This window comes from Chiloscyllium punctatum, chromosome 37 (genome assembly GCF_047496795.1).
Source record: "Chiloscyllium punctatum isolate Juve2018m chromosome 37, sChiPun1.3, whole genome shotgun sequence".
NCBI lineage: Eukaryota > Metazoa > Chordata > Chondrichthyes > Orectolobiformes > Hemiscylliidae > Chiloscyllium > Chiloscyllium punctatum.
Window position 1 is genome coordinate 14,631,902 of NC_092775.1, and position 23,442 is coordinate 14,655,343.

The window sequence follows — 23,442 nt, forward strand, 5'->3', positions numbered from 1 at the left end:
CACTTCCTCTGGCAGCTCATTCCATACATATACCACCCTCTGTGTGAAAATGTTGCCCCGTAGGTCTCTTTTATATCTTTCCCCTCTCACTCTAAACCTATGCCCTCTAGTTCTGGACTCCCCAACCCCAGGGAAAAGACTTGGTCTATTTACCCTATCTGTGCCCCTCATAATTTTGTTAACCTCTATAAGGTCACCCCTCAGCCTCCGACGCTCCAGGGAAAACAGCTTCAGCCTGTTCAGCCTCTCCCTATAGCTCAAATCTTCCAACCCTGGCAACATCCTTGTAAATCCTTTCTGAACCCTTTCAAGTTTCACAACATCTTTCCGATAGGAAGGAGACCAGAATTGCACGCAATATTCCAACAGTGACCGGACCAATGTCCTGTACAGCCGCAACATGACCTCCCAACCCCTGTACTCAATACTCTGACCAATAAAGGAAAGCATACTAAACGCCACCTTCACTACCCTATCTACCTGCGACTCCACTTTCAAGGAGCTATGAACCTGCACTCCAAGGTCTCTTTGTTCAGCAACATTCCCTAGGACCTTACCATTACGAGTATAAATCCTGCTAAGATTTGCTTTCCCAAAATGCAGCACCTCGCAGTTATCTGAATTAAACTCCATCTGCCACTTCTCAGCCCATTGGCCCATCTGGTCAAGATCCTGTTGTGATCTGAGGTAACCCTCTTCGCTATCCACTACACCTCCAATTTTGGTCTCATCTGCAAAGTCGCTTGCCAGACATCAAGATGGAGAGGTCTAGGAAGTGGAGGGAGGTATCCAAGATGGTTCAGGTGAATTTGACGTCAGGGTGAAAAGTGTTACTGAAGTTGATGAACTTTTCAACCTCATACTGGGAGCATGAGGTAGTGCCGATACAGTTATTGATGTAGCAGAGGAAAAGGTGGGAGTTGGTGCTGGTGTAGCTGCAAGAAGATGGACTGTTCCACATACCCGAAAAATAGGCAGGCATAGCTGGGGCCCATGTGGTGCCCAAGGTTACCCCTTTGTTTGGAGGAAGTGGGAGGATTGGAAGAAATTGTTACGGTTGAGGACCAGTTCAGCCAGGTGGATGAGGGTGTCAGTGGAAGGGTACTGGTTGAGACGGCGTAAGAGGAAGAAATGAAGGGCTTGGAGGCTTTTGTCATGGCGGACAGATGTATACTGGGACTGGATGTCCATGGTGAAGATAAGGTGTAGGGGGCCAGGGAAACAAAAGTCTTGAAGGTGGTGATGGGCATTGGTGGTGCCCTGAACGTAGGTTGGGAGTTCCTAGACGAAGGGGGACAGGACAATGTCAAGGTATGCAGAGATGAGTTCAGTGGAACAGGAGCAGGCTGAGACAATGGGTCGACTGGGAAAGTCATGGTGGTGAGCTGCCTTCTGGAACCACAGCTGTAGGTAAACCTACAATGTGCCATAGGTAAACCTACAATGTGCCATAGGTAAACCTACAATGCCATTAGGGAGGGAATTACTGGATTCGGACCCAGCAACAATGAAGGAATGGAGATATTTCCAATTCGAAATAGTAAATAGCTTGGAGCGAAACTTGAAGGTGGTGGTGTTTCCATGTAACTGCTTCCCTTGTCCTCCCAAATGAAAGTGGTAATGGGTTTGGAAGGTGCTATCTAAGAAACCTTGGTGAATTTCTGCAGTGATTCTTGTGGATAGTACATACTGCTGCTTCTGAGCACAGGTGGAGTGACTGAATGTTTGTGGATGTGGTGCCAATCGGATGGTATCAAGCTTCTTGAATGTTACTCAAGCTGCACTCATGCAGGCAAGTGTGAAGTATTCCATCAAACTGCTGACTTGTGCCTTGGTGGACAGGCTTTAGAGAGTCAGGAGGTGAGTTACTCTGCAGTATTCCTTGCTTCTGACATGCTTTTGTTGCTCTTCTATTTATATCTTACTGCTTGGGCTGACAATTGCAAGTAACATTCGTGCCGCACTGATGCCAGGCAATGACCATCTGCGATAAGAGACAATCTAATCACTGCCCCTGACATTCACTGGTGTTAGCACCACTAAATCTTGTACTATCGACATCCTGTGGGCTACCATTAACCAGACACTCAACTGGACACAGTTGCCACATGAGCAGGTTAGAGGCTGGGAATACTGCAGCAAATAACTCACCTCCTGACTCCCCTAAATCTGTCCACCACCTACAGACAAAAGTCAGAATACTTCAATTTTCCTGAACGCTTGCAACACTCAAGAGGCTTGACAGCAAAGTTGGCACCATATCCACAAACATTTACTTCCTCCACTACCAACACTCAGTAGCAGCAGTGTGCACTACCTACAAGGTCCACTGCAGAAATTCACCAAAGATCCTTAGATAGTACCTTCCAACACCATGACCACTTCCATCTAGAAGGACAAGGACAGCAGATACATGGGAAAACCAACATCTGAAAGTTCGCCTCCAAACCATTCACCACCCAGACTTGGAAATATATGCTGTTCCTTCACTATCGCTGTGTCAAAATCCAGGGATTCCCTCCTTAAGGGCATTGTGGGTAAACCTACATCACATGGACTGCAGCAGTTGAAGAAGTCAACTCACCACCACCTTCTCAAGGGCAACTATGGACAGGCAATAAAATGTTGGCGAGCCAGCGATGTCCACATCACATGAGTGAATAAACAAAGGCGAGTCCAGTTCAGTTTCTGCTCATAGATAAACTTCTGAATGTAGGTAGAGGGGCATTTGTGATAGATTTTTAAAGAAAAACATTTGTGTGCATGGGTTTCCTCTGGATGCTCCAGTTTCCTCCCACAGTCCAAAGATGTGCAGGTCAAGTGAATTGGCCATGCTAAATTAATTGCCCATAGTGTTAGGTGCATTAGTCAGAGGGAAATGGGTCTGAGTTGGTTACTCGTCGGAGGGTTGGTGTGGACTTGTTGGACTGAAGGGCTTGTTTCCACACTGTAGGGAATCTAATCTAATCTAAATATTGAAAATAGAAGCAAATATTAAGTCTGACAATATAGTATGTCCAATATTTCATGAAGGAATGATGGTAAACCTGGAACTCCCTTCCTATTAACACTCTGCACGTACCCACCATGCACTACAGCAGTTCAAGGCAGATCAACTCCACCCTCGAGGGCAATTGGGGATGGGCAATGAATACTGGCCCCACATCTACATCAATATCACAAGAACAGAAAAATAAAACATCAGTGTTGTCTCGAATGTTAAAAAGCTGTCAGTTAAGGTTAACAGTTGACATGGTGCTCCATTCTGTGGCATGTATAAGCTTACTAGATCAGTACACAAGGCTTGTTGTTTATGGAAATGGTCTTTTTGATGTGAATACAACAAAACATTGGAAGAAGTTAAATGTAACTGATAACAGATTTTGAATTAAACATCCTTGTGGTTAATAAGAATGCTGCTTATTTAAAGGAAAATTAGGGCTTTGGAGTCATGTGTAACTTGATTGAAAATGTAACTTTTGAAAAAAGGTTTTGTGATTTACATATGAAGGAAGTGAAACTAACATGGTCATTCTAACAGATGAGAGATTTAACAAACAATCACGGTATTTTTTAACGTATAATTTCAGTTACATCACACTGTAAACTTTTGCTATAAATTCTGTGTCTTACAACTGTGTAGTCCACAACAACCTGACGGAGCAGCACTCTGAAAGCTACTGCTTCCAATTAAACCTGTTGGACTATAACCTTGTGTTGTGTGATTTTTAACAAAAGAGTTTTGAAAAGTCACAAATTCAAAATACGATTCTTTGCAGGCATCATTTTGCAGTATGAAATTGATAAACAGTGTAAACAGTAGTTCAGACCTTGAATATTTCGAGACATCCATGCTTTTGAATCTTTCACTCATCAGGACAAACAGAAGAATGCCAAATTTTAAACGCTAACTATTTAGACTATAGCAGGAAAAACTATACCGCAGGGCATCAAAGATTAACAGGGTTATGCAGGAATATGCAGTTGAGATTAAAATCAGGTCAGCCATGATCTTATTGATTGTTGAAACAGGCAGGAAGGGCAGAATGGCCTACTCTTAGAACATAGAACATAGAACATAGAACAATACAGCACAGAACAGGCCCTTCGGCCCACGATGTTGTGCCGAACTTCTATCCTAGATTAAGCACCCATCCATGTACCTATCCAAATGCCGCTTAAAGGTCGCCAATGAATCTGACTCTACCACTCCCACGGGCAGCGCATTCCATGCCCCCACCACTCTCTGGGTGAAGAACCCACCCCTGACATCTCCCCTATACCTTCCACCCTTCACCTTAAATTTATGTCCCCTTGTAACACTCTGTTGTACCCGTGGAAAAAGTTTCTGACTGTCTACTCTATCTATTCCTCTGATCATCTTATAAACCTCTATCAAGTCACCCCTCATCCTTCGCCGTTCCAACGAGAAAAGGCCGAGAACTCTCAACCTATCCTCGTATGACCTACTCTCCATTCCAGGCAACATCCTGGTAAATCTTCTCTGCACCCTCTCCAAAGCTTCCACATCTTTCCTAAAGTGAGGCGACCAGAACTGCACACAGTACTCCAAATGTGGCCTAACCAAAGTCCTGTACAGCTGCAACATCACCTTACGACTCTTGAATTCAATCCCTCTGCTAATGAACGATAATACTCCATAGGCCTTCTTACAAACTCTATCCACCTGAGTGGCAACCTTCAAAGATCTATGTACATAGACCCCAAGATCCCTCTGTTCCTCCACCTGACCAAGAACCCTACCATTAACCCTGTATTCCGCATTCTTATTTGTTCTTCCAAAATGGACAACTTCACACTTGGCAGGGTTGAACTCCATCTGCCACTCCTCAGCCCAGCTCTGCATCATATCTAAGTCCCTCTGCAGCCGACAACAGCCCTCCTCACTGTCCACAACTCCACCTATCTTTGTATCATCTGCAAATTTACTGACCCACCCTTCGACTCCCTCATCTAAGTCATTAATAAAAATTACAAACAGCAGAGGGCCCAGAACTGATCCCTGCGGAACTCCACTTGTAACTGGACTCCATGCTGAATATTTACCATCTACCACCACTCTCTGACTTCGACCGGTTAGCCAGTTTTCTATCCAATTGGCCAAATTTCCCTCTATCCCATGCCTCCTGACTTTCCGCATAAGCCTACCATGGGGAACCTTATCAAATGCCTTACTAAAATCCATGTACACTACATCCACTGCTCTACCCTCATCCACATGCTTGGTCACCTCCTCGAAGAATTCAATAAGACTTGTAAGGCAAGACCTACCCTTCACAAATCCGTGCTGGCTGTCCCTAATCAAGCAGTGCCGTTCCAGATACTCGTAAATCCTATCCCTCAGTACCCTTTCCATTACTTTGCCTACCACAGAAGTAAGACTAACTGGCCTGTAATTCCCGGGGTTATCCCTATTCCCTTTTTTGAACAGGGGCACAACATTCGCTACTCTCCAGTCCCCTGGTACCACCCCCGTTGCCAGTGAAGACGAGAAGATCATTGCCAACGGTACTGCAATTTCCTCTCTTGCTTCCCACATAATCCTAGGATATATCCCGTCAGGCCCGGGGGACTTGTCTATCCTCAAGTTGTTCAAAATGTCCAACACATCTTCCTTCCTAACAGATATCTCTTCTAGCTTATCAGTCCGTTTCACACTCTCCTCTTCAACAATACAGTCCCTCTCGTTCGTAAATACTGAAGAGAAGTACTTGTTCAAGACCTCTCCTATCTCTTCCGACTCAATACACAGTCTCCCACCACTGTCCTTGATCGGACCTACCCTCGTTCTCGTCATTCTCAGGTTTCTCACATACGCATAGAATGCCTTGGGGTTATCCTTGATCCTATCCGCCAGGGATTTTTCATGCCCTCTCTTAGCTCTCCTAATCCCTTTCTTCAGGTCCCTTCTGGCTATCCTGTATCCCTCCACTGCTCTGTCTGAACCTTGTTTCCTCAACCTTATGTAAGCCTCCTTCTTCCTCTTTACTAGACATTCAACCTCCCTCGTCAACCAAGGCTCCCTCACACGACCATTTCTTTCCTGCCTGATCGGTACATACATATCAAGGACACGTCGTATCTGCTCCTTGAAAAAGTCCCACATTTCCACCACATCCTTCCCTGACAGCCTATGCTCCCAACGTATGCTCCTCAAATCCTGTCTTACAGCATCGTAATTTCCCTTCCCCCAATTGTAAAAACTTCCTTGTTGTGTGCACCTATCCCTCTCCATAACCAAGGTGAAAGTGACAGAATTGTGGTCGCCATCACCAAAATGTTCACCCACTAACAAGCCCACCACTTGTCCCGGTTCGTTACCGAGTACCAAATCCAATATGGCCTCCCCTCTGGTTGGACAATCTACATACTGCGTTAGAAAAGCTTCCTGGACACACTGCACAAACACCGCCCCATCCAATCTACTTGATCTAAAGAGCTTCCAATCAATATTTGGGAAGTTGAAGTCGCCCATGACTACGACCCTGTGGCTTCTGCACCTTTCCAAAATCTGTTTCCCAATCTGTTTCTCCACATCTTTGCTGCTATTGGGGGGCCTATAATAAACACCCAACAAGGTGACTGCACCTTTCCTATTTCTGACTTCAGCCCATACTACCTCCAGAGGCAGATCTCCCTCAAACTTCCTTTCTGCAGCCGTTATACCATTTCTAATTAGCAATGCCACCCCCCCTCCTTTTTTACCACCCTCCCTAATCTTACTGAAACATCTGTAACCAGGAACCTCCAACAGCCATTCCTGTCCCTCATCTATCCATGTTTCCGTGATGGCTACAACATCGTAGTCCCAGGTACCGATCCATGCCTTAAGTTCACCCACCTTATTTCTGATACTCCTTGCATTGAAGTATACGCACTTGAGCCCATCTCTGTGTCCGTAAGTAGTCCCTGTCAGTGCTACCTTCTCCACAGCCTCCCTACAGTCTTGGACATCCTGACACACAGCTAGCTTACTTGCTGGACTACAAGTCCGGATCCCATCCCCCTGCCAAATTAGTTTAAACCCCCCCGAAGAGTGCTAGCAAACCTACCCCCCAGGATATTGGTGCCCTTCTGGTTCAGGTGCAACCCGTCCTGTTTATACAGGTCCCACCTTCCCCAGAATGCAGTCCAATTGTCCAAATATCTGAAGCCCTCCCTCCTACACCATCCTTGCAGCCACGTGTTCAACTGCACTCTCTCCCTATTCTTTGCCTCTCTGTCACGTGGCACCGGCAACAACCCTTGTTTATATGTTGTAAAGAGGTACTAAGTAATTGTCAAGTTTCCTGATTGGCCATGGGGTTGCCATTGTGAAAACAATAGCGAATACAAACTCTCTTAACTCATGAGTTATTCAAAAAAGGCACAAGGGTTTAACATGTTCCTTTTGTTTATAAATGTTTCTGAATTGCTGGATTACATCTCACAATAGGCAGAGTACAGACTATACTAAATGAGCTTACTCTTGCAAAACCACAACAAAACGTCTGTCAGAGGTAATTCTGTGATTGGGCAACACCTGCTGAATAATCATGATCATTAAACTAAGAGTAACATAATAATAAACTTAATTTGTCAGGCTTATCACATGGCTCATTTATAATTGCATTGAGTGACATATATTCCTAGACAGGAGCTCACCCAGGCAAACTAAAAGCTCTCAAGTCCATTTCAGTCGGTGAGATTTAACATAGCCACACTGAAGCTCCAGCTCAGTTTGATTTACGTCTGGACCATTGGAAGTCAGGGAAATCCATGATAATGGTTAATAAATTCCTAAGATAAATACATAATTAACAAGCCTAATTGTGATTACCTGGACAAGTTACCAGTATAAAACATTTGATGGCCTGATGCTTTTGCAGCCATAACTTCACTTTGTAATTTCTGAATATATCTGCTCCTGTCATAAATTGCAACTTTCTTTCTTTGGTCCTTTTAATTCCTATGTTTTCTTTTAGGAAAGAATATTGCTGAAGCCAGAATTATGTAAATTGATGTTTCTTTTGAACACTTTCCTACATATATGTCACCTTGCTGTCAGAATAATATGTAACAAATGAAGAAGGTAGATAGCAGAAGATAATAAAGGACCCCTATGAACTCACCCCTTAAATATTTATTATTTACAATAGCTCTATGAATTATAAAACCATTGCAATGGATTTTAAACACTCAACTCTGAAAAACAGATATAATTTCGAATTCAGACTTTTTTTTAAACAGAGTTTGACAAAGTTAAAAAAAAGTTGAGAAACTTAAAAGTTAAGAGAAAATAAAAATACTTTCATTATCCAACCATTGATCGTTTTCTCCCTCTCTGCCTAACTTCATCAAGTTTTTTTAGCACAGGGCCTGACTTCTTAGAAGTGGTCGAGTAACTCTTAAGGAAAACTTTGAACACATTTTCTGTGTTGGGGTGACTGCTCAGGAAAGCTTTCTCCAGGACGTAAAGATCGACCCCTTTATCCTCGGGTAAAGCAGATATAAAACTTAGGCCAAAGTCTATCAGCACCAAACTCAACTCTTCCCCAGGTTGCCGTATCATCATGTTTGAGGTAGTGAGGTCCCCATGGATAACATCCTCATCGTGCATCTTTGCCAGGATCTGCCCAATTTTTTCGGCCAAGGGAAAAAGCTTTGCTGTATCTGTTGCAGAACTGTGAGTGGAAGTTATGTAGTCATGGACAGTTACAGCCCCAACTAAATCTTCAAAGTAGATGCAACTTGTATTGTAGTCCACAAAATACACTACAGGGGTTGCAATACCTAAAATTAAAAGAAGAAAAAAATGACTTTCCACATATTTTGTTTTAACTCAGTGAATTTTCTTCCTCTCCAATCGCATGGAAAGTTCAACTCCAACCAGAATATATAGTTTGACAGATCTTTGTTGCTCTGTTACTATTACCATGTAACTAATATCTAGGTCCACACTGCAATTGAAAGCAAGCTATTTCATTTTATGGGGTATCATACCTGAGCCCAATATTTTCTGAGTCACTTTCACACATTTTCTATTGATTCAAGGCCAATACAATGAATCTTAACCAAGTTTTCCTTCACTGGTCCACAGTTAGGTCTTATGCCCTTACTGCAGGGTGGATAGCAAGAATTTCTTTCCCCACAGGAGAGGATTCAATTACTAGGGGTCACCAGTGCAAAGTGAGGGGGGAAAAGTTTAGGTGAGATATACAGGGAACGTTCTTCACGCAAAGGATGGTGGGTGTCTGGAATGCTTTGCCAGTGAAGGTGGTAGGGACGGGAATGATAGCATCATTTAAGATGTAACTAGACAGATACATGATTGGACAGGGAGCAAAGGGGTACAGATCCTTAGAAAATAGGCTGCAGTTTTAGATAGAGGATCTGGATCAGCGCAGACTTGGAGGACTGAAGAGCCTGTTTCTGTGCTGTAATTTTCTCTGTCCTTTGCGACATCAGCTGAGATCAACTGATATGGCAGATGCTGTACTGAACTCAACTCAATGAGAACTCCAGTTATATACTTCTCTGAGTAACTGAGCAAATGGGGAACTGAACACAACGTGGAATCATGGGTTTGAATTTTAAGGAAGAAATACAAACCTGTATACAGAATTATTAAAATGCAGTATTATATGACTACAGGTCTCTATGCTCTCAGTAATAAATACTGTACCACAAATCATTGTTATAAACTAAACTGCCAACCTGAAAATTACAGTTGACATGTTCGCAAATTTACACACTGCTTACATAATGAAATTTCTTTGCTTCCTGACATAAATGTTAACCAGTTTACTTATATTAACACCTCTGCTAAACCAAATCAGCAAAGGGATTAAGCACGAATGCACAAAAATTGGTTACATCAGTTATTAGATTCCAGTGACATAGAATAGACTTTCCTGCTTTTTTTTTATCTACTAAAATTAATAGAAAGAACATTGTAAAATACTTTGGGATATCTGGAGGCAGTAAAAGACAGTAAACAAATGCTCGCCTTTCTTTCTTGAAGCTGTGTATACTCTTAGACTAATCCAGTTTAAAATCCAATTCCCGAAAATGAAGACCAAAATTCTGAACCCCAACTGCTCAATGTTTACTTAGGAGGAATAGGCTGTCTCCTGAATTTGAGACAAAAAATCTTCATAGTTCATAAAATATGGCTTCTTGTTGTAGAATAAATCGCCACTAGAAATCCAGAAGTTACACTTTCTGACAGAGCATTCCCATTTGAAATGTTAACACTCAGTCCTTCATCATTTTGATGGTCTTTCAGCTTTTCAATCAGTAAGAACAATCTATTATAATACTGACCAGCTTTCCTGCACCTGAGGATGGATCGTACTTCCTGAGTAGTCCTGCGATTGGTGAGTTTCTTATCCAGAGTTGAGTGTCGATATGATTTGGGGAATCTTTCCTTCACAACTGTTGGCTTTCCAAGGAAATTGCCCCTGTAGATTTTGGCTTCGGCACCTTGTTTGACCATTTGGAAATGAAGAAGGAAGTTTTGGACTCGCAGCTTCCCAATTGTTTCCAGCTCATCCTGCTGTGAAGTTTCTGCCATTGTGATGTATGGAGTTCAAAGGAAAATCTGCAATCAAGATCAGACCACAGGAAAACACTGAAGTAAAACTAGAATAGAAGGTACATTGATGTACACTTTCCCAAGTTACTGCGAAATAGGGCTTCCATCCAAAATTACTTACATATGTTCACCAAATTTATACCTTTGTGAATTTATGGTAAAATGAAAATATCAGTACTACAAAATAGAGCATTTTTCCACTTCTGACCCCTAACAATGGCCTTTAGCTTTCTTAAACTGTTGGAGCTTAAATCCAAGTGTCCAAAACCTCTCAAATGTATTCGTTATTTCAACTTGCTTCTTGGAGTACATCTACCTTTTCCATTATGCAGTACTTAAGACTTGTCAGATTTTAGTTTTAAATGCTGCTGTTTCGACCCCAAATTTCATTTTTAAAAATTGCACCAAATTTCTGAATCCAAGCAATCAATGTGAATTAGGAACTTGCCCTTGGATCACCATATTCAGTGCTTCCCTTTTTCTCAACCTTACTTTCTACACTTGAGCCACATTTTTGTTCTTTTCAAGCTTGTTCCTGAACTTTGAGTTTAATTAATGACGCAGAATTTTGCATGGAAATTTCGGTGCATTTCATTATGGGGTTTTCCACAGTCTGGTTGGATGATCACTTTCACACAGAAGTTGGTCAGGAAGAATCATCCCCTTCTAAACCAACAGCTATCTGCTGTACCTACGTTATGGGCCTCTTCCCTCCTCTTGCTCTACAAACCTCTGAGATTTCAACACTCTCCGATTCCTGACCTCTTGCTTGCTGTTGATTTTCAATGCACTATTGCTGGCCATGGCTTCAGTTTCATCCTATTCACTCTATCAAAACATCTCAATTTTCACAACAACTATTAGGTTGCCCTTTAAATTTTCTCTACTCCGCATTTTGGTAAGACAAATTAGGGTAGGACTTGCACACTTAATAGTAGGGAGTGTGAGGCAGCATCAAAGGAGAAGGAGAATCAACGTCGATTCTCCTTCGCCTTTGATGCTGCCTGACCTGCTGTGCTTTTCCAGCAACACATTTTTAAGCTCTGATCCCCAGCATCTGCAGTCCTCACTTTCTCCTAGTAGGGGAGTGTGGCCAAACAGTGACATTGGGTGCAGGTCCAGAGTCCCTTGAAAGTTGATTCGCAGGATATTGAAGAAGGCATTTGATATTCTTGCCTTCAATGCATCGAGTTTAGGAGTTTGGATGTCTTGTTGTGGCTGTACAGGATATTGATGAGTCAAGAGTGTTGTGCTGGAAAAGCAAAGCAGGTCAGGCAGCATCCGAGGAGCAGGAGAATCGACATTTTGGGCATAAGCCCTTCATCAGGACCTTTTCCAGCACCACACTCTCGACTCTGACCTCCAACATCTGCAGACCTCACTTTCTCCTAGGACATTGGCGAGGCCACTTTTGGAATATTGCATGTAATTATGGTCTCCCTGAAACAGGCAAGAAGTTGTGAAACTTGAAAGGGTTCAGAAAAGATTTACAAGAATGTTGCCAGGGTTGGAGGGTTTGACCTATACGGAGAGGCTGAATAGGCTGGGGCTGTTTTCCCTGGAGTGTCGGAGGCTGAGGGGTGACCTTATAGAGGCTTATAAAATCATGAGGGGCATGGACAGGGTAAATAGCTCATAGTAGGTGAGTCCAAAACTAGGGCATAGGTTTAAGTCGAGATGGACCCAAGGAGCAACTTTTCCATGCAGAGGATGGGGCGTGTGTGGAATGAGCTGCAACAGGAAGTGGCAGAGGCTGGTACAACTGGAACATCTAAAATGTGAGTGAATGGGTACATGAGTAGGAAGGGTTTAGAGGGACATGGGCCAAATGCTGGCAAATGGGACTAGCTTAATTTAGGATATCTGATCGGCATAAATGAGTTGGACTGAAGAGTCTGTTTCCATGCTGTACATCTCTATGGTTCAAAGAGTTACCACATCTTCTCCAATTTCTCAACATAACTGACTTCCTTCAGCTCTATTTCCATCCTCTTCTTTACCTTCCATTTCCATTTTCTCCTCCACTTTCCCCTTTCCAACCTCACTCCAAACTCCCTGCAACCACTCTTTTAACCCCTTCGTCAAAGATCTTTTGTCCTACTTTCTATCTCCATATCCACCATCACCATATCCATGTCCCTGCCACCTCTCACATTCCCTCCCCACAGGGACATAGCAGCTGGCCATTCAGCCCATCAAGTGTGTGCTGCTATTCAATTAGGTCATGAGTTGATCATTTATTTCAATCTTCTTTTCTAATCAATCTGTTCAGAGATGTTATTTCGCACTCTGGAGCAGGTTGGACTTGAACTTGGGTCCCCTGGCTCAGAGTACAGAGACTACCACTTTGCCACAAAAACTCTGATGTAATTGGTACCCAGAAATCTATCAACATCCATTTTCCACACCCATTTGGGGTAAAACATTCTAAAAATTCACCACCTGAGTGAAAAACTTCCTTCTCATTCTCAGTTTTAACCTCAAATTAAAAGATAAACCATTTATGTTTTCTTGTTCTAGACTCAACAGTCAGGAAAACACTTTAACCATGTAAACTGATCACATCTGTAAGAATTTTAGAAGGTTAACAGAGATCACCTGTCATTCTTTCACATTCTGGAGACTACATGCTCAGTTTCCTCAATCCCTTCTCAGACAATCCATGATCACAGGAATTAGTCAGCTGAACCTCCACTGCACTCCCTCGATGGCACATTTATCCCTCTTCAGATTAAGAAATGAAAACTGGACATAATACTCCAGGTGTGGTCTCATCAAGGTTCTATGCAATTGCAGCAAGATATCTTTACTCCTATACTCAAATTTCCTTTCAATAAATCTAATGTATCATTTGCCTTCCTAATAATTTGTTGCACCTGCATGTTAGCTTTTCGGTGTCTTAGAAACAAGATCACCCAGATCCATTTGGACATCAACATTTCACAACCTCCCATCAGTAAAGAAACACTGTCTTTTTGGGTTTTTTTCTACAAAATGAATAACTGACTATAAAAGCAAAATATTATGGGTGCTAGAAATCTGAAACACATAGAAAGAATGCTAGAGAAACTCAGTAACTCTGACAGCATCTGTAGAGACAGAAAGAGTTAATGCTCGAGTCTGATACTGGATTCAAAATGTTAACTCTGTTTCTCTCTCTACAGATGCTGCCAGACCTGTTGGATGTCTACAGCATTCTGTTTATTTTGGATAACTTATTACTTATTGATATTACATTCATTTGGCCATGATTCGTTTATCTTTTCCAGATCCCTTTGGTGTCTCCTTGCATCCTCCTTGTAATACACACTCTCAAGCTTTATGTCATCAGTAAATTTGGAAAGAATAATAATTGGTTCCCATGTCAAAAAATTTATACAGATTGTGAACACCACTGGCCTTAGAACAGATCCTTCTGGTGCACCAATGGTAACAGCCTGCTATGCCGAGAATGATCTATTCATTCTTATTTGTTTTCTGTCTGTTAATCAATTCTCAACCCATATCATTATGTTATCCCCATTCTCACGTGCTCTAACATTGATTACCAACTTCCTCTGTCAGACCTAATCGAAACCCTTATAAAAATCCAAATATACCACGCCCATACCAACATAAGAAATAGGAGCAAGAATAAGCCAACTGGCCCATCAAGCGCTTTGCCACTCAGTAAGATCATGGCTGATATTTTCATGGACTCAGCTCCACTTATCCTTCTGCTCATCATAACCCTTAATTCCTTTCCTGTACAAAAATGTATTTTTGCCTTAAAAACATTCAATGAAGTAGCCTCAACTGCTTCACTGGTCAGGAAATTCCACAGATTCACAACCCTCTGGGTGAAGAAGTTCCTCCTCAACTCAGTTCTGATTCTGCTCCCCTTTACTTTGAGGATATAGCTCCTCGTTCTAGTTTCACCTACCAGTGGATACAACTTCCCTGCTTAGAGAACAAAGAAAATTTACAGCCTAGGAACAGGCCCTTCAGCCCTCCAAGCCTGGTGATCCAAACCCACTATCTAAACCTGTTGCCCAATTCCTAAGCATCGTATACCTCTGCTCTCTACACATCTTAAGTGACTCCACCATGCCTGCCTCTGTTGGCAACGCATTCCAGACACCCTACCACCCTCTGTGTAAAGTATTTGCCGTGTGTATCTCACTTAAACCTTTCACATCTCACCTTGAAAGCGTGACCTTTTGTTTTGAATCCTTCACCCTGGGAAAAAGCTTATCTCTATCTACCCCCTTCATGATTTTGTAGACCTCAATCAGGTCCCCCCACCCCCCATCTTTTTTTACTGAAAACAATCCTAACCTACTCAACCTCTTTTTATAGATAGCACCTTCCATACCAGGCAACATCCTCGTAAACCTTATCTGCACCCTCTCCAAAGCGTCCACATCCTTTTGGTAATGTGGCGACCAGAAGTGTACACAGTATTCTAAATGCAGCCGAACCAATATCTTGTATAATTTTAACATGACCTGCCAGCTCTTATACTCAGGAGCCCGTCCATCTGCTTCTATCTTATCTATTTCCTTCATAACTTTATACATTTCCATAAGATCCCCGCTCATTCTTCTAAATTACAGTAAGTTTAGCCCCAGTCTACTCAATCTCTCCTCTACTGAGTTAAAAAAAATCACACAACACCAGGTTATAGTCCTACAGGCTTAATTGGAAGCACTAGCTTTGAGCACTACTCCTTCATCAGGTGGTTGTGGAGTACACAATTGTAAGACACAGCTCCAAATCACTTCCTCTACTGTATCTACTTGTTCTTAATTTTTAAGAAAAGTTACATCCCCAAAAAATTCCAATTGAGTTATCAAACTTTTATAAGTCATTGACTCAACCCAATCATACCATTGTTTTTCTGAGTGTCTATCACAGCCTTGATAAGACACTCAAATGATTTTCTCAACTGATGTCAACAACAGGTTTGCAGATCTCCATTTTCTCCACCTTCCTTCTTAAATAGTGGAGCTGCATTGCTACGGTTTGCAAGAGCCATTCCAAATCCTACTGCAGTTTGAAAGATGACCACCAATATATCCAACTAACTACCTGCAACTGCCACTTCCACTCAGGGATGAGGTATATCTGGTCCAGAGGATTACAAATCCACATCTCCCTTGTTCCTGAGAGTACTCCCCCTTACATAGAACAGAAGAGGGGCTATCTTCTCCTCCACCTCTTTTTCCTTTGGAACCCACCACATTGCACCTACCCCACCCCACCACACCACACCACACCACCCCTCCCACACTCCAACTCCAACTCCCCTCTCCCTCTCTCCATCTCCCTCTCCCTCTCCCTCTCCCACACTCCAACTCCCCTCTCCCTCTCCCTCTCTCCCTCTCTCCATCTCCCTCTCCCTCTCCCTCTCCCTCTCCCTCTCTCCCCCTCTCCCTCTCTCCCTCTCCATCTCCATCTCCATCTCCCACACTCCAACTCCCCTCTCCATCTCCCTCTCCCTCTCCCTCTCCCACACTCCAACTCCCCTCTCCCTCTCCCTCTCTCTCTCTCCATCTCCATCTCCCTCTCCCTCTCCATCTCCATCTCCATCTCCATCTCCATCTCCCACACTCCAACTTCCCTCTCTCCCACTCCCACCCCCCAATGGCTGCTCTAGTCATTGAGCTGCCTCCCCCAGCCACACCGGCCTTACCGTCCCAGGGCCTCGCTACTCTGGAGCACTTTATTCCGGAGAGAGAAAACACTTTCCAGAAGGCCGCGGGCTAGGAGTAAAAGACAAGGCGGAGTTCTGGCTCATGCTCCCTTGCCACAGACCGCGCCGGGAGTGGGGTGCTGCGATGGTCCTCCAGTATCCCGGCACACAGTGTGTCTGGCTGAAGCCGATATGGGGGCTGCCATCTTTAGTCCTGGCATCCTGCAGCTCTCACTCATTGAAGTGGCACATATTTGCTTTTGTTCTATTACAGTGCAGTTACAAGATTATTCAACTCGTGTTAGACGGTAAATATCGAATAAAACTAGATCTTACGCTGGAATCCTTCTTAAACCACTCCATTTGTATTTCGCCCACTAAGATCTTTACTAAAACCCACCTCTGACCAAACTTCAACCCACCATTCCCATGTTTTCCTTTTCAGACTTCAAGATTACATTCTATGCAATGCACTTCGTGAAGCATCTTGCAATATTTCATCATGTGAAAGGCATCATATTATTGTAAAAGCTATTATTGTAAAATAACAAAGTGAGCCATCGAATAGTTCCAAGCCAATATTTTCCCAACAAACTAAAAACAACAGTTGAATGTATTGAGTATTAGATCAAAATTATATTCACCTTATCTCTTGAGTCCAGACAATTCAATATGTTTTTAACTCTGAAGTTGAGAGTTGAAGGCCTATTCAACCTGAGCACGTCATTTAGGGTGATGCACAGCAGGTCAGGCAGCATCTGAGGAGCAAGAGGGTCAATGTTTCAGGAGGGATATCCCCAAAACGTTGACTCTCTTGCTCCTCAGATGCTGCCTGACTTGCTGTGCCTTTTCCAGAACTACACTTAATTGACTCTGGCTCTCCAGTGTTGATATATATTTTGTTCCACAAATCCAGACGACACAAGTTTCAGCACAATGGTAGATGCTTTATTATCGGATAGCTGGTGAGGGATACTCAATGTCCCCAAAAGTAGTTGTGCATCTACTTGTGGTGACACTTCTCCTCAAATCTCTGCCCTACCCACAAAGGCAGTACTTTTTATAGGAATAATACAAAAGGTCTATAAGTCACATGGTTGATTGTCGTTACATTGTTTAAGATGGGCAATTATAATGTTACAAGGCATGGTGAATGCCGATATCCAATGATATACGAGTGAATGGATTACAGGGACTGATTATCGTATTCTTCATGATCATGTGTTGATGGGAAGAGATTAAAACAGAAGGGTTTTGCCTGTTCTCAATGGGGGGGGTGGTTCACATACCTATGCTAATACAGAGGGGAAGCAAGATAATGGGAGCAGGAGGCAGTTTAACAGGGCTGTGGCTAAGGCTATCAGTCTTGTCTGAGGAGGGCAAATACCTTTGCCTGAGGCTGCAGAGGAATTCATGCATGTAGCTCCAATGGATTTCTTCTCTAAGATTCAGTCAGCCTCCTCCCTACTGAGGTGGTCTGTGTATTCTGTAAGAGGAGAAAGTGAGGACTGCAGATGCTAGAGATCAGAGCTGAAAAGTGTGTTGCTGGAAAAGGAGCAGGAGAATCGACATTTTGGGCATAAGCTTATGCCCGAAGCATCAATTCTCCTGCTCCTTGGATGCTGCCTGACCTGCTGTGCTTTTCCAGCAACACATTTTTCAGCCATATTTGGTAAGAAGACAGACATGCAATTGACACTGCAGTGAGTCTCTTTGTTAGTGGAATGTTTAACCTTTGAGTCCCCGGTATGCTTTGAAAGAGACGTAAATCACAGAACTGATCCCTTTGTGGCTTTCTAACTTCCTCATTCCCTCCTATTGATCACTCAATGATCAACCGGGTCCCCTCAGTGCCTATAGCGAAAACACTCGGACAACAGTGACCATAAGCACTGGAGCACTAGAATGCAGGTGATTACAATTAGTATTGTAATTCTGATATGTACTAGCAGGCCTCCCAGTCCTCCAAGAATGCCCTCGACTGGCAATCCCTCCATGCCATTGCTAAACCCCTTTTCAATAGTTTGGAGAGACTGGATTTCCCATGTGATGTGTTTAGAGAAGTCAGTGATGTTAGTGGACTTGTCAGGGACATAGCTGCAGAACTCTCCCCCAACAATAGCATAGGTACAACCCTCCTTGGCTAGCAGGAAGTCCAGGCCCAAACCATTTCTGGGGGGGCCACAGTCCTAACTGCAAGTAGCTCTGCGTTAATTTCAGTTAAAGCATTAGCCGTATCATTGGCGACCCTTTCCCATATGGTCCAGAGCTAAGTTCTTGGACATGTAAATAGATTCCCATTGGAAGAGGGAACATTCCCATCCAGGCGAGGAACCAATGAGGGACATTCTGGGTCCCGGGGGTGAGGGTAGGTTGTCCAAGATGTGAATGCAGAGTACAACATACCCCATGTAGCATGACCCCTCCAATCGGAGGGAAGCCAGGGGTCGGCTTTCAACCTGCAAATACAATATGTGCCACTGTAGGCTGTTAAGATGGAAACTGTCACCCCCCCCCCCCCCCCCTCCCACCCTCAATCTGGGAGTAGGGTTATTCCAGGGGCAGCCTGATATTCTGCTTGGGACAGCAGACCAATCAAATACAAAGTAGCCATACTCTGTTAAATTCTGAATGGGTTTGACCCGGGGATAGCAAAACAGCACTTACTCATCCCCACATTAGTATTTTTACAGGGTTTCCCTTCCCGCCTGAAACAAATGATGTAGTCGATGGTGTTGTTGAGAACGACAAGGGAGGGAGGTCTATGTGATTGGTTATAATTAGGTTGATACTAGTCGGTGAATAAAGTCAGGTTATACCCTGCCGACTGCCATTCCTGTGCATCATCAGTGTTGGAAAGGCTTCAATGCAGCAGCCATTCAGCCACTTCATGCCAGTGAAAAGGTACAAGTCACAAAGGGATTTCGCCCACCCACCCCTACCGAGTGGTGTAGCATGTGGGCACATACCCGGCATCGGGTGTCTCTCCCCATTACACGGGCTGTCTGGTAGACCAGGTGCATAAAAGGTATTATGCATAGGGGTGTCAGTTTGAAATTAATTTGATCCCAAGGCCCCATTTCCCAAAGTCACAAGTATGGAAAACATCTTCCACGCTAATTCTTTTGCAGTCAGTTCTGTGTATCCACTGAGTCTGCCCTTGTACCTTCACAGCTCTTGGGGGTGGTCAGCAGCACCTAAAACGGTCCTTTCCATCTTGGTCCCAACTTCTTTCATTCCCAGTCTTTTATCAGGCTCAGCAGTGGGGAGGTCCCCTTCAAGCAGATTGTCGCTCTCTCGGTAAGCCTGACGTACCTGCGAATGCAAACTTTGAAGAGATTTGGTTAACCCCTGTAGGTGCGCCCCCACCTCCTCTCCCAGGGTGTTCATATCTAGTCTCTCGGGGCAGGGGGTGGGGGGGGCACTATCTCAAGTCCCCATGGGGTCTTCATGGGCTTCTTGTAAATCATCTCAGCAGGACACAGACCAGTTTGGCTTGAAGGGGTAACCCTCATGTGGAACAGGACCAAGGGTAGGACCTTCAACCAACTTCGGCCTGTTTCTTGTTTTAGTTTTGCCAGCTTATTTTTTTAGGGTACCATTTGCTGGTTCCACCACTCCAGCCGCTTATGGGTGGTGAATGCAGTGGAATTGTTGTTTTATTGCTAGTTCCCTGCAGATCCCCTCATTAATTTTAGCCACGAAATGTGGCCATTTGTCTAAGCTTATTGTCTCCTGGAGTCCATAGCGGGGAATTATTTCCCTCAACAATATTTTTATTTCTGGGGGGCCACAGTTGCAGATTGACTCAATCCATCTGCTGAAGACATCTACTATTATCAAACAAAACTTATAACATTGTACCCTGGGTAATTCTATGAAACCTAGTTGTAGACAATTGAAAGGCCCACCAGACAAGTAATAGTCCCAGAACTGCAAGGCTGCCCTTTTCCAGCATTTGTCCTTTTGTGGATCAAGCATGCTTTGGCTCGTTTCTCAGCCATTGATTTGGAAATCAGGTTTGTAGCAAAGCACTGACCATTCCCTCCTTGTGTAGGTGTGCACAGTTATGTACATAATCCACCAAGATTGATAAAAACAAAGAAGGAACACAGACTTGCCCCACAATTTAGTATGAACATCAAGAGTGCACCACAGTCTGTGTTCCTCTGTAGGGGTGTTCCCCTATAAGTGACATGTCTCACCCAGGTCTGGCACACCCGTCCTCATACTTTTTGTAACAAGGTGTTGCTGTGAGGCCAACCGAACCAGGAAAGTGGGGTGTAGGGCTGCCTGCTTGGTGGCAGCACCTACTTGTGCATTGCCCTTGGAGATTCTGTCATGGCACCAGTGTGAGCTGAACATTTGATTACTGCTAGGCTGGATGGTAACTGTGAGGTCTGCAAAAGATTATACACAAAAACAGCATTACTAATGGATTGCCCTGTGGAGCTGAAAAATCCCCTATGCTCCCATTAGGCGTCATAGTCGTGAGCATAGCGAGAGTCTGTGTAAATATTGGCCAAACTCCCTTGTGCCAGGATGTAAGCCTGAGTGAAGGCAAACAATTCAGCCTTCTATGCTGACAGTGGAATCTCAAAGCCTGTACATCCAACCACCTCAGAATCCGTAACAATCGCGTATCCGGAGCATTGCTGACCTTTAGGTGAAATAAAGGAGCTGCCATCCACATAGAAACTGAAGTCTGCGTGTTTAAGTGGCAGGTCTGTAGTATCCCAGTCCCAATGAAATTCCTCAGTACTGGCTGATGGTGCATTGTGATCATGGGGCAGCTGAACAAACTCAGTTTTTTGTGTGACCTTTGGAGCACAACTTGGGGTCGTTCTATCCATCCCAGTAATAAATAAGGGCTCTCCTCATCTGTGTCCTGGTGTTCTCAGACCAATCCATGTTATATGTGCGTACCATTTCCACAACACTTGAGGTGTCCTCTTTGAATCTGTCATTTAAATCATCATAAGTGTGGACTGGTCCCTTTCCGTCACCCTCGCCCATTTGTTCCTGCCACTTAGTAACTTCTTCTGGTGACAAGATCATACAACAGAGGGCAAACAGATCCCGAGCTGTTGCATTGTCCATTTGAATTGTGTGCTGAACATATTGGGCGAATTGGGCAGGTTTATCTTAGCGATCCGGAGCCTGATTCATGATCACAATCATCTCTTGGGATTTCTAGGGGACATATACCCACTAATTGGTTGCTCGTCTCCCTCATCTGCCTTGGAGTTCAGTAGTTGTCTTATAGGAGCATAGTTTTGTTGGGGTGGGGTGACATGGAGATGGTGAACTCCAGTGCAAAAATTGCAGGGTGCCACTGGTTTCCTAGAGTGCATCTTAACCCGATCAGCTCTACAGGGGCTTGGGTACAGCAGTGGGGATGGAGTCATAGGTGGTTCAACGGGAGGCACTGGTCCACTAGGATAACATCCCCATTCCCCTCCTACCTCGGTATCATTCCCTCCCTCCTCAAACAGGGTTGATATGCCAGACCTGAGCTCAGGATCCCGAGAAGTGCTTAGGTTCTCTCTACAGCTTTGTTGCTTTAGCCCTCTTGTTTATCTTTATGCTGTTTCTCCTGTTCCCTTTTTAAAAACATGTCATTAATACATGCAATTTCAACATCTAAGAGAAGTATTGCCTCCATACCGTCTAGAAATAGTAGTGTAAAGAATCCCATTAATTAGATTTGTCCTACTCCTAGGCAAGTTTATCGCATAAAAATAAAAGTGCCTACCACACAGAAGGTTATTCAACCTCTTGTTTCAGTGCCAGTGCTTTGCATGAGGAACACAAAGTCTCACTTTCCCTTAATGGTTCCTCACTTGCTATGCTACCTACATGTTTCCTCATATTGCCATAACTTCTGTCACCAACTGAACATTAATCAATGCAGCTCTGCTTTAAAGTAACCATGAGGCAATGACACAGATCACTGACAATGTGGAAAGGTATAAAGCCTTGCCAATTAATTAATTAACTGTGATAATGCAGTTCAGGATAGTACAAATTGTTTTAAAATATTGAGTAATAAGCATATTTAATGAGGGATGGAAACTGAACAAGTGACTAGACATCGCACTGTGAAGTAATAAGAACGAACAAACAGATTTCACAGAAATGATTAAAATCTGCTTAGTGTTGTATATATGAAATTGTAGCAGGATTGTTCAAGTACATGCATATCCCACTCAGCTGACCAAATCACAAGTTTTTTCCTATCAGGTAGGAGTTTTGTTAAGAGTCTTCAACATAAACTGGAAATGCATTTAATCAAAATCCATTGCTATAACGTAGAATGTGCACAGTTTCCAATTCTGAACTTCATTATAGTTACCTGGTTCTAGTCTTTCAATTAAAATTCCCAATTTGTTTTTCTTTTCAAGCAGTTCTGATCAGTCATTGCTCATTTATAAGGCTGTGAAATGACTGTGGCAGCATTAATAAAAGTCTTGTCAAGATGCTTCGATTGCACATATTAATCCAAAGGCAAAGATATTTACAATAGTATCTTAACCTTTGTTACATGATCTTATTTTCAAAATAATGTTGAACTGACACTTCAGTTCTCAGTGAGGAAGGGAAATTGACATTGAATAAAGCTATGAATGGCACTCCATACTGACAAAGGAGTTGCAGCAGTCTGAAAATTAAGTGGAGGTAAACGAGTCCGAAACAAAGATTCAATTCAACCAGAATAATTTTCTGAAAACAATATTGTTGGTTTGGTATATCCAGATCCACCTTTATACTCTGTTTTACAATTTTTTAATTAAACTATATAAAGTTCACTGTGATTCCTCCACTTAATGTTAAAGTCTGAGGTGATTTTCCTCAATGTTAGGTTTCAATTTTTTTGTAAAGAAATGAGCAGATAAGCTTCACAAATCACCATCACTTTCCATTCGGACATTAGGACCCTGTTGAGTACTGACACGAGTAATTTGTCGCCCAGTATCGAGAATTCTAACAGCCACCCACAGCAGCGACCTCATTCACCCGATGGTCAGATTGCTCAGCACTGATGGCAACTTTGGGGGTACTGAGGGGTATAGGGTGATGGGGTAATAGGAGCACCTCCTAAAAGAGCTGTCGGGATGCTTTAATTTTAGGGGAGTGATGCCACCCCCGCCACCTTCCCAAATGCATCCAG

General features: G+C 43.4%; 1 protein-coding gene across 1 annotated transcript; it reads right to left on the reverse strand.

The window, feature by feature from the left end:
* Positions 1 to 7,396: 7,396 nt before the first annotated feature.
* tp53rk (TP53 regulating kinase) lies at positions 7,397 to 16,426 on the reverse strand. Its single transcript, XM_072556326.1, has 3 exons — positions 16,272 to 16,426; positions 10,327 to 10,603; positions 7,397 to 8,793 (listed from the first exon to the last, which is right to left on the reverse strand). Exons 2-3 carry the CDS (start codon positions 10,574 to 10,576, stop codon positions 8,315 to 8,317), a joined length of 729 nt encoding a protein of 242 aa, XP_072412427.1. The 5' UTR covers positions 10,577 to 10,603; positions 16,272 to 16,426; the 3' UTR covers positions 7,397 to 8,314.
* Between the last annotated feature and the right edge of the window lie 7,016 nt (positions 16,427 to 23,442).

What these genes read in the sequence shown, in the direction of transcription:
- tp53rk (XM_072556326.1), bottom strand. Translation starts at nt 10,576, where the DNA reads ATGGCAGAAACTTCACAGCAGGATGAGCTGGAAACAATTGGGAAGCTG. An exon ending in CCTCAGGTGCAGGAAAGCTG is followed by an intron (nt 8,794 to 10,326) that starts GTCAGTATTATA and finishes TTTTAATTTTAG; the next exon opens with GTATTGCAACCCCTGTAGTG.